Here is a 13,962-nt window from a genome sequence, read left to right as displayed (position 1 = left end):
TGCCTGGAGAGACTTAACACGCAACAAACAAAATAAAAAATTCCTTCCAGTAGCACCTTAGAGACCAACTAAGTTTGTTACTGGTATGAGCTTTCGTGTACATGCACACTTCTTCAGATAGCTCACAAACTTAGTTGGTCTCTAAAGTGCTACTGGAAGGATTTTTTTTATTTTGTTTCGAATACGGCAGACCAACACGGCTACCTACCTGTAAAAACAACAAACAAGAAAACCATCAGAAAGATTTCAGATAGATTCACATGCCAGAAGAGAGAATATTACTTAGGCTGGTTGAGAATCTGGCTTTTGCCGTAGATTTTGAAACCTAATTTGTTGCTATGTCTGTGCTCCATTCAGAATGTTTCAAAGTTTCTCTTTAACAGAGGCAAGCTTTAGGGGAACATGACCAATTTGGTTGCACTGGGAGCGGAGCCTTGGGGGCACTGCAACTGTGATGTAGAATGGAAGGAAAGAAGTGGGTGGGTCTGCTAAATTTTGGTGTCACACAGGGCGCTGCTCAAATTTGAGACCCAAAAGTCTGCCACTGCCTTTAGTGCACAAAGCATCACATATTATTTATAAAGCATTAACATATGTGGATGGCACATTTGTTGATGGTAGAATTATTATTACTAACATGTGAACCATTCCTAAGATTGAGCAACTAATTTAATAAAATAACAATAATAATAATAATAATTGTAAGTGTAAAATATGACACTTTGTTATAATCAAAATATGTATGCTCATTGAAATGGATTCAATTTAAAAGCATTCATTGTACTTTGTTTCACAAGGTATTTTTTTTTTTAACAGAATTTATTGACATTTTCATAATATAACAAAACCCAACCCCACACCTACAAATACCAAAACAAATACAAATACACATAATGTCAGGATTCTTCTTCTTATCTATATACCTTACAAAAAAAAAATTTCTAGTTCTGAATCTTGACGTTTGACTTCCCCCGCCTATACACCTTCGGTTTTAAATCAATATACTATTTCCTTAACAACTTTTCTCTATAAAAAATTTAACTTTACTTAAAAAGAAAAAACACAATTGTCTTAGTCTTTGCATTATAACCTAAATCTTGACCAAATATTCTTATAGCTAAACTTAATTCTTCTATCCTTTATCATGCTGCTTTTAACTTAAAATTCAATATCTCCTTACTTATTTAAAATAAACTTGTAATTAACAGGTATTTTACCTTTATATCCTGTCTCGCAGACACACACCACCTGCAGAGTAGAACGTTCTTGATAACAGCCAGAGGCAAACTGGCGGCCACTTTCTGGCCCATCTGGGCAAGGGCAAGGACGGCAGTGATCCCCAGATCCCAGGACAGGATCTCCATAATAACCTCCAAGGCATCTTAATTTTACAATATTAAAGTCTGTTAAGCATATACCAAGGAATAGAACACATATATTTGCATATCTTTTATTGCTATTTTTATAGTAAAGTTTCATTTAAAATTCTCACAATACCAAAAAATCACAAACTAATCTATGCAAAGAATAATAAAAATAAGAAGACTGAAAAGAAGAGAAAGACTACAAGGTCCTCCCTCATAGATTTATCTTAACTTTTATCCCATATAAAAAAGGTGAGCCCTCCCAGCTCTCACCTGGGACACCTCTCTCTTCTCCCAGTCTCTCACCCTGGGAGAGCTCCCCTTTATTGCCACACATATATTTGCATATCTGATATGGGCTGGTGACAGTCCATAGCACACAGTTCAGCAGGTTTTTTGCAGCCCTCCATAATCACAGCCTGCATGACACTATTTTACAGATGTTTTCATTGGCTCTTCCTTGATGTTAGTGGAAGGAGTGCCAAACCAAACCCATTTATTTCATGTATCATATAAACACACTTCAGTTCACAAGCTAATGTGCACTGCTGAAGGTTTTGAGAGTTTAGAAGAGCTACATTTCTAAGATCTCGCAAATGGTTACTTTGCTGTCTTCCCCCCCTACCCCCAACTCCTGATGGTTCTAGAAATAACTGTACTAGTCCTAGAGCAGTCTTTGGACCTGTGTAAGCAAAATCAAGTTCTCTGCAATAAAAAAGGAATAGGCAATTGAGGCAGAGTGCCAGTTGGAAAACTATACAACAGGTGCCAATTAAAGTGTGTGCATGCTCAAGATTCACAGCCATTAAACAGGCAGGTATCATTTTGAAATGAGTGGCGGTAGGAATAGCTTGTGGAGATCAGTGCATCTGATCTACAAAATATCCTATGCAAATAAGTGCAGCCTAAGTAAATGGGTTAGAACTCAGCATTTCAGAGGGCAGCATGATAAAATCTTGCTTGAAAAGTAATACAGTGGTGCCCCGCTAGACGAAAATAATTCGTTCTGCGAAAATTTTCGTCTAGCGGGTTTTTCGTCTTGCGGAGCGGCAATGACAGCCGCGCTCCGCAAAATGAAAAAAAAAAAAAAGACGAAAATTTTTCGTCTTGCGAGGCAGCCCCATAGACTTTTTCGTCTTGCGGGGCAGCCTTCCGCTAGACGAATGCCTTCGTCTAGCGAGTTTTTCGTCTTGCGAGGCATTCGTCTAGCGGGGCACCACTGTATATCATTTAACAAATATCCCAGTTAATCCAAAAAGAAGGCATACCTTTCACAGTTGTGGCCAGAGGTATGATCACGGCAATTCAAACACTGTCCGCTGTACGGGTCACAATCATCTGCATGACCATTGCACTGGCAGGGCTGGCAGCTTGGAAATCCCCAGTAACCAGGCAAGCATCTGTCACATTGACGGCCATATATTCCATGGAAACAGTGGCACTGACCAGTCTCCGGGTGGCAGAAAGCATTAACTGATGCTTGGACATGACACTCACAAGCTAAAAAGAGCATAGGTATCTATCTTGAATGATACTGAAACTGGATACATTGCTTACATTCATGAAGTTATGGTGACACTAGGACATGAAGCCTCAATTACTTAAAAATAAAATATTTTTAAAGTATTCTTACAGATGTATACTGAAACAAAGGGGCGGAAAGGATTTTCCTTCTTCTTTTCAATCAAACTTACTGGGTAAGGGTTAAACAGCAGCAACATATGACAATATGATTAGAATAAAGCAGCAACGTACGTTTGCATCCACTAGGCCCGAATCCAAAAGTGCCTGGAGCACATCTGTCGCATCTTCTTCCAACAACATTTGGCCGACACTGGCAATGGCCTCCATTAGGATCACAAACAGAACTTAATGAGCCTTGTGGGTCACACTGGCAAGCTGAAACAGGAAAAGACGCAGGTTTTGCAAGAGTGGCAAATGCAGAAGTGTGGACCATCTTGGCAGGAATAGTATTATGCAAGGTGCCAATGGGTTAATAAAGGACTGATCTGCGTAAATCTGATTGGACAGATATTAAATATTATTTCTGATTAAGATGATGATAATTTCATTTATGATTCAATTATTGTGATGCTACATATACCTAGCACACTATATATATATATATATATATATATATATATATATACACACACACACACACACACACACACACACACACACACCCAGGGTGTCCTGTCTTCTATCAACGCTAAGTTTAACAGGGGCTGGGAAACCTGTTGCCCTGCGAGTGGTGTTGGGACTACAACTCCCCACATCCACTGGACATGCAAGCCGGAATAATGGAGTCCAACAACATCTGGATGGCTACCTATTTTGGTAGTAAACATGGCCTTTCCCTCCTAGTTAACCCCAATCCCAGTTTGGGAAATTTAGTTCAATAATCAGTTGCAGCCACTTACCTAATGCTGTCTCATGCAGCAAGGCTGAGATGCTAAAAATTATATTCCTGCAAACATCAGTCATGGGTGTTTTAACAACACTCCTGCTGTTCTCCAGGCACCGATATCTTTGAAAGGCTTCCCAGGCACTGTTAGTCATCACATCATCACCTCTGCCTCCAACTGAGAATATGTCCAGGGATTTGCAAAAAGGCATGAGAACAAGCTGTGGGTTGATTTTAACATGGCAGAATTACTATTTAGATCTGTAGCCGAACCTTGTAAAAAACAGTGCCATGCAATATTGTTAGAAAAAGACATCTACAATAGTTTAAAAAAAATAGATGGTTGATCATTAATATGCAGTGTCTCCTAAAAATGCTGTCCAATGAGTGTTTAGGGCATTGGTGGCCAAACTTGGCCCTCCAGCTGTTTTGGGACTACAATGCTCATCATCCCTGGCCACTGGTGCTGTTAGCTAGGTAAGATGGGAGTTGTAGTCCAAAAACAGCTGGAGGGCCAAGTTTGACCACCACTGGTTTAGGGGCACAAAGCAGCTACTACATAAGCAGCAGGGTGTTTTGCTTTCCCTGTTGGCGACAGTTCCCAAAGTTTCCCCTGAAAACACAAGATGTTCTTAGGGAAAGTTACAGGTGGAGGAAGGGGAAACGCAATCCATCCCTTCCTATGCTCACAGCTTTCTGAGTGAAGTGCAATGGAACTGATTCTCCTGCCCCTTTCACCTGCTGGCACTCAGCAAGGCACGCAGTGTTCCAGGCATACCACAATAAATCACAGCCGTTGCCACTGAGCTTTTCCTTCTCTCATGGGGAGGAATCTGTTCACACTGCTTCTCTCAAGGCTGCCCCTGCTTGCAGTCTACCTGTGCTAAAATTCTGTGCTCACGGAGAGGAAGTACCATGCATGTAGTTTTATTTAACTGGGTAAAGATGTAAACAGATTTTTATTTAAACATGCACTTACAGAATCTATGAGTGTGTATGGATTTTCCACCTCCGTATCATGGGAATACTGTGGCAGCTCCAGACGAACCGTGTAATTCAGACCCTTTTCAAAGCATATTGGATGTGGAAGGACTACGTATCTGCAAGACCAGGACGGACACAATGTTCATGAAGAGAAGGGTACATTGGAGATAAAACAGTGGGATGTTAAAACAACAAATGATTAGACTGAGATGGTTGATTGTGCAGAATCAAACCTTTCCTTCTCCCTCTGCCTCCCATCATGTCTTCATTGTTTATCATTCTGTTATGATACTCACCTTGAACCAGGAGATAACGATACGTCCTGGTTGTCATCATCAGGAACTGTATTGCCACATCTGCTGCTGGTTGAAATCTTATCTGGGCGAAATACAGTGATGACAGCTTTCTCCCATTGATCTGGTAACTGGAAAAATTGGCACACATTAACGTATTTTCTGTGCTAATCAAAGTTCTCTCCATGGAGATGAACCATTCCCCCCCCCCCCGGATGCAGGAATTGGGACTCTATTTGCAACCATGGTAAGCTGCTGTAAGTACATTGAAGGAATTCTCATTGGACAGTGGGATACACTTCTGAGTAAATGCGCAGGGTTGCTACTTGCAGCTATCTCTGCTACCTATAGCAAACAATCACCAGATTTTATCCAGTATAAATGGCAGTTTAAAAGGTAAAGGACCCCTGACAGTTACCAGTAAGTCCAGTCACAGATGACTCTGGGATTGTGGCGCTCATCTCGTTTTACAGGCCAAGGGAGCCAGCATTTGTCCGTGGACAGTTTTTCCGGGTCATGTGGCCAGCATGACTAAGCCGCTTATGGCGAATCCAGAGCAGCGCACAGAAACGCCGTTTACCTTCCCGCTGGAGCAGTACCTATTAATCTACTTGCAGTTTTTGGCGTGCTTTAGAACTGCTAGGTTGGCAGGAGCTGGGACCGAGCAATGGGAGCTCATCCCATCGTGGGGATTCGAACCGCCAACCTTCTGATCGGCAAGCCCAAGAGGCTCAGTGGTTTAGACCACAGCGCCACCCGCGTCCCCTTTAAATGGCAGTTTATAATCTATAAATAGGTCTGGACATTTTTTGCACCTCTGCAAATAGGAGGAACATCTTAGGCTGGGGGGGAGGCGGGAAATAAAATAATGTTTCAGCCCTCATAGTTTCTTAGATAAATCTAAAAAGAAAATAAATTCTATGCTCCAGCATTTCTGAACTCTGCATGATTATATGCACTTGCCTCCTTTCCCTTACTCATACACCAAACTGCTGTTTATTTACTCATCTTTCTCCTCATAACACCATACTACTACCTGCAGAATATACAAAATAAAATGCTAAATATATGCAAATTGGGAATGTTTAGGCAAAATAGGAACAATAGGAACAGTCACTTTCACCACATGTGTGCAGAGGTCTATTGTTAATGATGAACACTTGAGAGATTATTATGCCTAATGTAGACATAAGTGCTGTTAAAATAACCACTGGAATATCTGTGTGATCTTAAGACAAAAGAAAAGCAAGCCACATCAACCTATATAGGCAGGCTTTAAACCTTCTTGAAAACTCCATCACTCAGATTCAACACTATGAAAGAGCATGAGTCTAGGGTAGGTATTTACCTGTGGTTCATAGCGAATCAGAACTTCATACTCCATAGAGTAAGGAATATTGTCAATGTAGAATTCCAGGAATGCTCCTTCAGGAACTCTCACAAATCCTATTCCAGTCCATGAAGGTATGCGGTCCTGGGAATACTGACGTTCAACTATGCTCACTCCCTGGGAACAGAAACAGGAGTTATTACATATTATTTTAAGTTGGCACATGCACCTTCAAAAATTGAAGGGAAATACACAGTAGAAGAGTGGCACTACAGGTTATTTTGACCTTAATTCTTCTTGCTTCCTATTCCTATTTGCTGACAAATGTTTTTGTTTACATCGTCTCCTACATTTACATAGGCCACTTCATTGAGATAAAGTATACTGCACAAATTCACTTCTGTTTAGCGTAATGAGATGTGAAGTGTAAAAATCACTTGTACTATTAACCACTTTATCAGGCATAATATAACTGTAGAGAAAACAGAAATGCCCAATGTTTATGAAATAACTAAAGCCAGGAATCTGCAGTTGCAGCATAGTTCCAGTATCTGACGGTTTCAGGGAGATACCTAACATAAATAGAATGAGCTTCCTAAACAAGAAGTTAGACTTAGCAAGTGATCTTCAATTTCAATAGACACACTTCAATAGTATGCTTTAATACTTACTTTTTAAAAAATTATACCATTAATATTAACCTTTACTCTGCTTAGAGCCATCTTTCCACCCCTGCTCTCTGTAGCTTTCTCCTTCTCTCCCTCTTTCCAAAACATGGTCATTCAAGATGGCTGCTAGTATGAACCAGTTGTGGGTTAGAACATACCAGCTGAAGGCCAGTGTTCTAGATGAACCTGCCTCTAAGCAGACCCTGGCTCTGGTACAAGCCCCATGTATCTTCTCAGTGTAGACTGCTAACATTCATAACTATCAAGGTCCAGTGGCCAACTCTCTAGTGGCCCATTAGCACACTTGTATTTACTTTTATTTTCACATTGTCTTTCCTAAACAGATCACCTAAGACAGCTCATGTTTATTTCAGACCATGTCTGGTAGGTGAAGTAAAAAAAAAAGAAGTAAATGTAAAAGACCCCTGGACGGTTAAGTCCAGTCAAAGGCAACTATGGGGTACGGCGTTCATCTCACTTTCAGGCTGAGGGAGCTGATGTTTGTCCACAGACAGCTTTCTGGGTCATGTGGCCAGCATGACTAAACCACTTCTGGCACAACAGAAAACCATGACAGAAGCCAGAGTGCACGGAAATGCTGTTTACCTTCCCGCCGCAGCAGTACCTATTTATCTACTTGCACTGGTGTGCTTTCAAACTGCTAGGTTGGCAGGAGCTGGGACAAAGCAACGGGAGCTCACCCCGTTCTGGGGATTCGAACCACCGACCTTCCAATTAGCAAGCCCAAGAGGCTCAGTGGTTTAGACCACCCACGTCCCCGGCAGGTATAGTGTAAAGCCAACAGGCTAGAAACAGAAACAGAACAGAATGGAATACTGTATATCGAAATATCAGAGCATTAGAAAAGGGCCTGTGGACGTTTAACTGAGTAGGTACTCACAGGGCCAAAGATGCCTTCCTCAGCCTCATAGACATAATGATCTAAAGAAATGAAAAAATATCCCGGTTCCACTTCGTTGCACTGGCGGCCAATCATATGAGGCCTGCATTGACACTGACCAGATTCACTCGAGCAGCTGAAAAAGATAATGCATTTATATTGCAATCTTCTAAAAGCAAATACAGACAACTTTAAAAGAACATATAACTATAAGTTATATAACATATAACAGAAGTAAATTAGGGTTGAGAATAGTAGCCACTGACAATGCAACCTGAATCGCTGGGGGTTGGACTAGACGGCCCTCATTCAAAGTCCCTTCCAATTCTACAATTATATGATTCTACGAACCATCACAAATTGTACTGCTAAGTCCCACCACTGTTTGCACGACACAGGGAGATAACCTCGCACAGATGTTTAGATTCAAATACAAGTGCATTTTATTGAATATGAGTCAGCTTAAAACTTTGGGGCCAGAATACAAATTATGGCGGAGGGAAAAATCCCATGGGAAAAACTGTTGTAATTAAACATTGTTCCTTCCTGTGAAATTTCTGTTTCTCTCCCAGATAGATTTAAACAAATATGGAAAATACCCTATGGTTGAACAACAACTCCATCCTTTGTTTTGCTTCCCTTGTATTTTTCCAGCATTCAAAATCACAAGTTAGGATTCTAACCCAGATGTGCATTTCAGGTGCTGTATCAAGACAAAATGATCTATGCTGGATAAAACTGCAGTTAGAAACTTTTTGGAATAAGACCCTCCATCCTTCCTGACAGGCTGTTGTAAAAATAGAAAACAGGCTTGTAAGAATCGGCATCTCAACTGCAGCAGTTTTAAAGCAGAATCTTCAGGATGAATGAGCCCATTCTCTTGGGAAACAAAAAGGAAAAGCACATTGGCTTGACTTCTGCTAGTGGGCAACACCCACTTTCAGATGGTTTTGCAATCAGTGTCATTAACATTCAAAGGGTAGGCAGCTTCGTGGTTCTATCAAACAATTTTAATAGTACTTCTGAGAACATCTGATACTTGCATGGGAAAACAAATAACTAGGGGCCAACAACAGGGGTACAAACATGAGCCTGCTGGAATTATCTTCTTTGTGATTACTTCAGACAGATTGGCAAGTAAGTTTGAAATGACAGGAAGATTTGTGTTGATGTAATTTGATTGTGCAATAGTTATTTCCCAAGTGTAAACTAACTAACTGAACAAAATTAAGAAAAAAACAGGACATTTAATTGGCCTTTGAGGTTTATTTCAGTGCAATCAGATCTTCAGCTCATGCATTCTTCCTCCCTTCCATTCAACACATGTAGAAGTGAGTAACTAAACAGGAAAGCTTTAAATGATTATCTAACTATCTAGAGATGGAGCTGGGAAACATCCTGGCTAGGCGACTTGGCCAACAGCAGATTGTATTCAGCCAAGCTTAGAGAAGACATACTGAAATTTATGGAATTTAAGTTAGCCATGACCTAGGCAAGAGTTATGCTACTCAAAATATGACTAAATTTAGATCCATGCCCTGCCCCTGCCCCTGCCCCATCTGCAGAATAGTGATAAAATTTTTGATGTACTCTGCAGGGCTGTTGTAAGAATTACTGAGTTAACAATGGTGAAATGCTTTAAATACTTGAAATTCACTACGTAAACAGTAAGTGTTGTTTTTATTATAAATATTATTTTTAAAAACAGAGGTAAGTTGCAGATGAATCAGATGCTTCTGAAAAGAAAAGGAAAGAAAAACCAAGTAAGTTGTTTATTTGAGACTTACTTATTGTTCAGCGCCCCTCCTTGGTCACAATCACACGGTCGGCAACCATCCATATCATTGCTCAAGCCCCAGTGCTCAGTCTGCAAGGGAAGATTTAGATTGTTACTGGTATAACAGGATGTTGTGGAACTCAAGCATAGTTCAAGCTCAAGGTTGTGCAAAAAGGTGAACATGTCCAATGCTAACACCGATGAGTAATGGCAGAACTATCTGCTTCCTTAAGCTATGTGGGGTAGTGGCTAAGATTGGCAAGAGCCAGGTTAAACTATCTGCCCAGCTGTTAAGTCACAAACTCTCACCATAACCTACCTCACAGGGATGTTGTGAGAATAAATGACTGGGGGAGGAGAACCAAGTGTGGAATCCTGATGGAAGTTCAGGAAGTAGTAGTCATAGCCAGGAAGCTGCTGACCAGCTTTGACATCAGAATGGGACATTGGGTCACAGCCCCAATCACTGTTATTGGCTTTGGTGTTTTGGTGTTACAGAGAGCCTGTGCATGAGGGGCAGGCCTAGCACCTTTGGCTGCCCATGTGATATAACAGTTCGGGCAGCTGAGACCTAAGCAGGATGTCACAGGCCTAATAATTTGGCATTCCAAAACAAATGTATGCAACTTTTGTGAATTTAAATACTGTACCATGAAGTATTGAGAATGCCCTTTAGGCTTTTGAGCGGAGGAGCTTAGTGTCGCAAATCAGTTTGATTATTTGAAGTTTTTAAATGAAGCTTACCAGACAAATGACATTTGTCGCTTTATTTGGAAAGGTTTTTTTTTTTTTTTTAACACGCACACACACACAATAAAAGCTCTGTTCTTTTAAGCAAGGCGACTTACCAGACATTGATCACATCGTCTTCCTGTAACAAGACGTTTACAATAGCAGCTTCCTGTCTCTGAGTCACAAGGATTCCCTCCAGGAATTGTGCCCAAAGGATTACATTCACAAGCTATATTAGGAAGTATAAGTAAATAAATCAGGATATAGTTGTTTAAGTTACAAATTTGCACAGCATTTAATACAAATATTTACATCAACACTATCCCTCATTTTTCACTGCAGACTTACTGACAAATGGCTTTTCTCTCTTACCCACCTCACAAAAACACATTCACACACCATCCTGTGTGTAAGTAAAGCCAAGGAGACAGATATATTGCCTATTGGCTAAAGGTCATACTGAACAATACAAAACAAAAACAAAAAACCAGTCAGCATAACCTACAGTCAGTGATAAAAAATACACAACAAAACAAAAGAAAAGAAAAGCTGTGAAGTAGAAGCCTATATCATAAATTGAAATCCTACAGTTAGAAATTTTGTGGTGGTTTCTAAGGCTCACAGCTGGCTCCACAGTGTGGCAAGACTGGCAATTTCCCAGGTCCCCAGGACCAGAAAAATGGTCCATCACCCTAACAGTGTTAACCTTGCACAGAGTATTCAATATGGTTGGCTGAAGCCTATGAGAATTCTCAGTCTGCATGCACATACCCCTCAACTGCCCCAATTAAATCGGGATTTCCTGTTTCACAGGGGCCTCAGCTTCAAAAGACATGGGGTGTGATCTCATCCAGGTCATGTGACTCGCATGGGACCGGTTTTCTGCAGCAACCTGTTCGAGGGTATGCATCATCCACCTCTTCCATGTTAGGACTCCAAATGTGGGTACTGTGCGGCCCTCAAAGTTCTAGAGCCAGTATTGCTAAGGAATCATTTATAAGGGCATTGTAATTAAATATAACCCAGTAAAAAGCAAAATGCAAGAAGTCTGATATATTTAAAGTGAGTCATTTAAATTTAATACAACTCTCTGCCCCCAAATGCTCAAGTGCTTACAGACCATCCCAGCACCTTTGCACTTGTTGGCCAGAATACTGAAAGGTGATGGGTTTCCCCCTCTGGTGTGCAAGGAACAGGATAAAGAGACTTCTGTTGCTTGGAAAACAAAACAAATAAAAACAGAAAACAGCCCTTGTATCCCCACAGCAAAATTAAATTTGAACGTACAGGAAAGAAGGCCAGAATATCTTATCCAAAGTAAACAATGCAAGATAATATGAATTTATACCTTCCTGATCCTCTATGTCAGTAACACACACACACACACACACACACACACACACACGGCAGGCAGGGCAGGCAATGTATTTACAAATAAAAAATATAGGTCTAAACTTAATAAGATTCAGTTAACATAATCAGTGAGGTGCAGCATTAGCAACACTCCTCTTGCTCAAAACTACAAAGTGGTTTCTTTTTATTTTACTTACACAGACAACCAAGTGGATTATCTGAACTTAATCCATAGAATCCTTCCTTGCAGAAATCACAGCGCTCCCCTTCCACGTATAATTTACATCGGCACTGTCCGGCAATAAGGCCAGTTGAGTAGTCAGTGTAGCGATCACATATCCCGCCATTCTGGGAGCCAATTGGATCACAGTTGCATGCTAAAAAGAAACAGCAGCTCTTTACTATGTAATCACAGCTACTGGGCAGGAAGCATATATGACAGCCAAATGCAACACCAATTCCATTTCCCGAAAATTCTGTCATCAAAGTCTCCCACTGTCTGAAGCTGCTGTGCCCCACCAAATGGCAACTAGCTTTCCCATTTAGCCAAAATATTATGCTATACCACTTTGAATACAGGAGCCTCTGCTATTGCAAATCAGTACACATAAGTGGTCATATTCAGAGTAGACCCAATGAAATGAATGGACTTAAATTAGCTATGCCCATTGATTTCAGTGGATTTAGTGACAACAGATATAACCCACAATGTTTCTGGAATATGCAGTAAGTCTTTCATTTGTACATTTTAGGATAAAAAAGAACTACAAAGTTTTATTATTTCAGAATTACACTCATATATTAAACGACAGAGGAATTCTCATTCATCTTAACAGGCTGTCAACTACACTTTGAAGATGATGTACTTACGCTCACAAATGCTGGGGTCCCGAATATCTTTCTCTGGATGCTGGAAGTAGAAGGGTTTGCACTGCTCGCAATTACGCCCCACCGTGTTGTGCTGACAGTCATCACACACTCCACCGCTGGTATTTCCAGTTGCCATATACACGGCCATGTCAAAGTGGCACTGTGCAGAATGTTCGTTGCAATTGCATTCTAGGATAAAGATAAACAAACTAATTCTAAGTGACAATCCATTTTTAAAACTAAAATTTCCATCCAACAACTACATTAACTTATTTAGAAAGGAGTGCAGCAGCAGCTGAGTATTTTTATTAGCAAAATCGGTTAAAAGTTGGGTAATCTGTGCCATTTATAAGACAGATAGCACAGTTTCTCATGAATGGCTCATCAGACATTGGTACCATAGATTTTACAAAGCAGAATTTAAATTTGTCACACCTACTTTTGCATGCATTGCTGTTGCGACCCTCGGCAGGCCGCCATGGCAAGTCATGGTAAAAGTCCAAGCACTGTTCACAGTTTAGGCCCTTGGTGTTGTGCCTGCACATGCAGTGACCATGGACCTTTCATTTAAAGAAAGAGAGAGAGATTGTAACATACCGATACGTACAAAGACACAATATACTGAAAATAAAAGCAATGCTCATTTCCTCTCATTGACTAAGGCAGGGGTAGGCAACCTAAGGCCTGTGGGCTGGATGCGGCCCAATCGCATTCTCAATCCGACCCGCAGATGGTCTGGGAATCAGCGTGTTTTTACATGAGTAGAAAGTGTCCTTTTTGAAAAAATGCATCTCTGGGTTATTTGTAGGGCCTGCCTGGTGTTTTTATATGAGTAGAAGGTGTGCTTTTATTTAAAATGCATCTCTAGGTTATTTGTGGGGAATAGGAATTCGTTCATTATTGTTTTCAAAATATAGTCCGGCCCACCACATGGTCTGAGGGACGGTGGACCGGCCCACAGCTGAAAAAGGTTGCTGACCCCTGGATTAAGGGTTCATATAAAGAAATAATAGTCTTTGATTGTTGTGAGAATTTCTAGGCACTTTTTTTAGAAAATCCAGCGGCTTGGAAATAATGGAACAAGAAAAACAAGTTGTTTCATCTTTGACTGGGAAGATGTTGACTGCCAGGGCAGCAGCGGCTCCTTTATCACTTGTCTAAGGTGTAAAGGACCTACATAATGTCCAGAACACCCTTAAAATGAGATGCTAATTTGGCTCTAGAATTGTGACAGCTCAGTTTGTTTAATCCAGAGTTTATACCAAGCAGCTATATACAAGTTT

The 13,962-nt window shown here is 40.7% G+C and overlaps 1 protein-coding gene across 1 annotated transcript in view; it reads right to left on the bottom strand.

Annotated features, from left to right (window-relative positions):
• LAMB1 (laminin subunit beta 1) overlaps window positions 1–13,962 on the bottom strand; it is a 61,805-nt gene that overhangs the window by 27,413 nt on the left and 20,430 nt on the right. Inside the window, exons 9-21 of the mRNA XM_033162936.1 lie at window positions 13,119–13,239; window positions 12,680–12,868; window positions 12,007–12,186; window positions 10,573–10,685; window positions 9,735–9,814; window positions 7,948–8,083; window positions 6,397–6,555; window positions 5,052–5,179; window positions 4,751–4,871; window positions 3,788–3,992; window positions 3,120–3,263; window positions 2,633–2,864; window positions 1,218–1,381 (exon numbers count right to left, since the gene is read on the bottom strand). Of these exons, the coding sequence (XP_033018827.1) occupies window positions 1,218–1,381; window positions 2,633–2,864; window positions 3,120–3,263; window positions 3,788–3,992; window positions 4,751–4,871; window positions 5,052–5,179; window positions 6,397–6,555; window positions 7,948–8,083; window positions 9,735–9,814; window positions 10,573–10,685; window positions 12,007–12,186; window positions 12,680–12,868; window positions 13,119–13,239 (1,972 nt within the window). The remainder of the gene's footprint in view (window positions 1–1,217; window positions 1,382–2,632; window positions 2,865–3,119; window positions 3,264–3,787; window positions 3,993–4,750; window positions 4,872–5,051; window positions 5,180–6,396; window positions 6,556–7,947; window positions 8,084–9,734; window positions 9,815–10,572; window positions 10,686–12,006; window positions 12,187–12,679; window positions 12,869–13,118; window positions 13,240–13,962) is intronic.

Source organism: Lacerta agilis, chromosome 10, assembly GCF_009819535.1.
Source record: "Lacerta agilis isolate rLacAgi1 chromosome 10, rLacAgi1.pri, whole genome shotgun sequence".
Classification (NCBI taxonomy): Eukaryota; Metazoa; Chordata; class Lepidosauria; order Squamata; family Lacertidae; genus Lacerta; species Lacerta agilis.
This window is presented reverse-complemented; position numbering and strand designations above follow the sequence as displayed.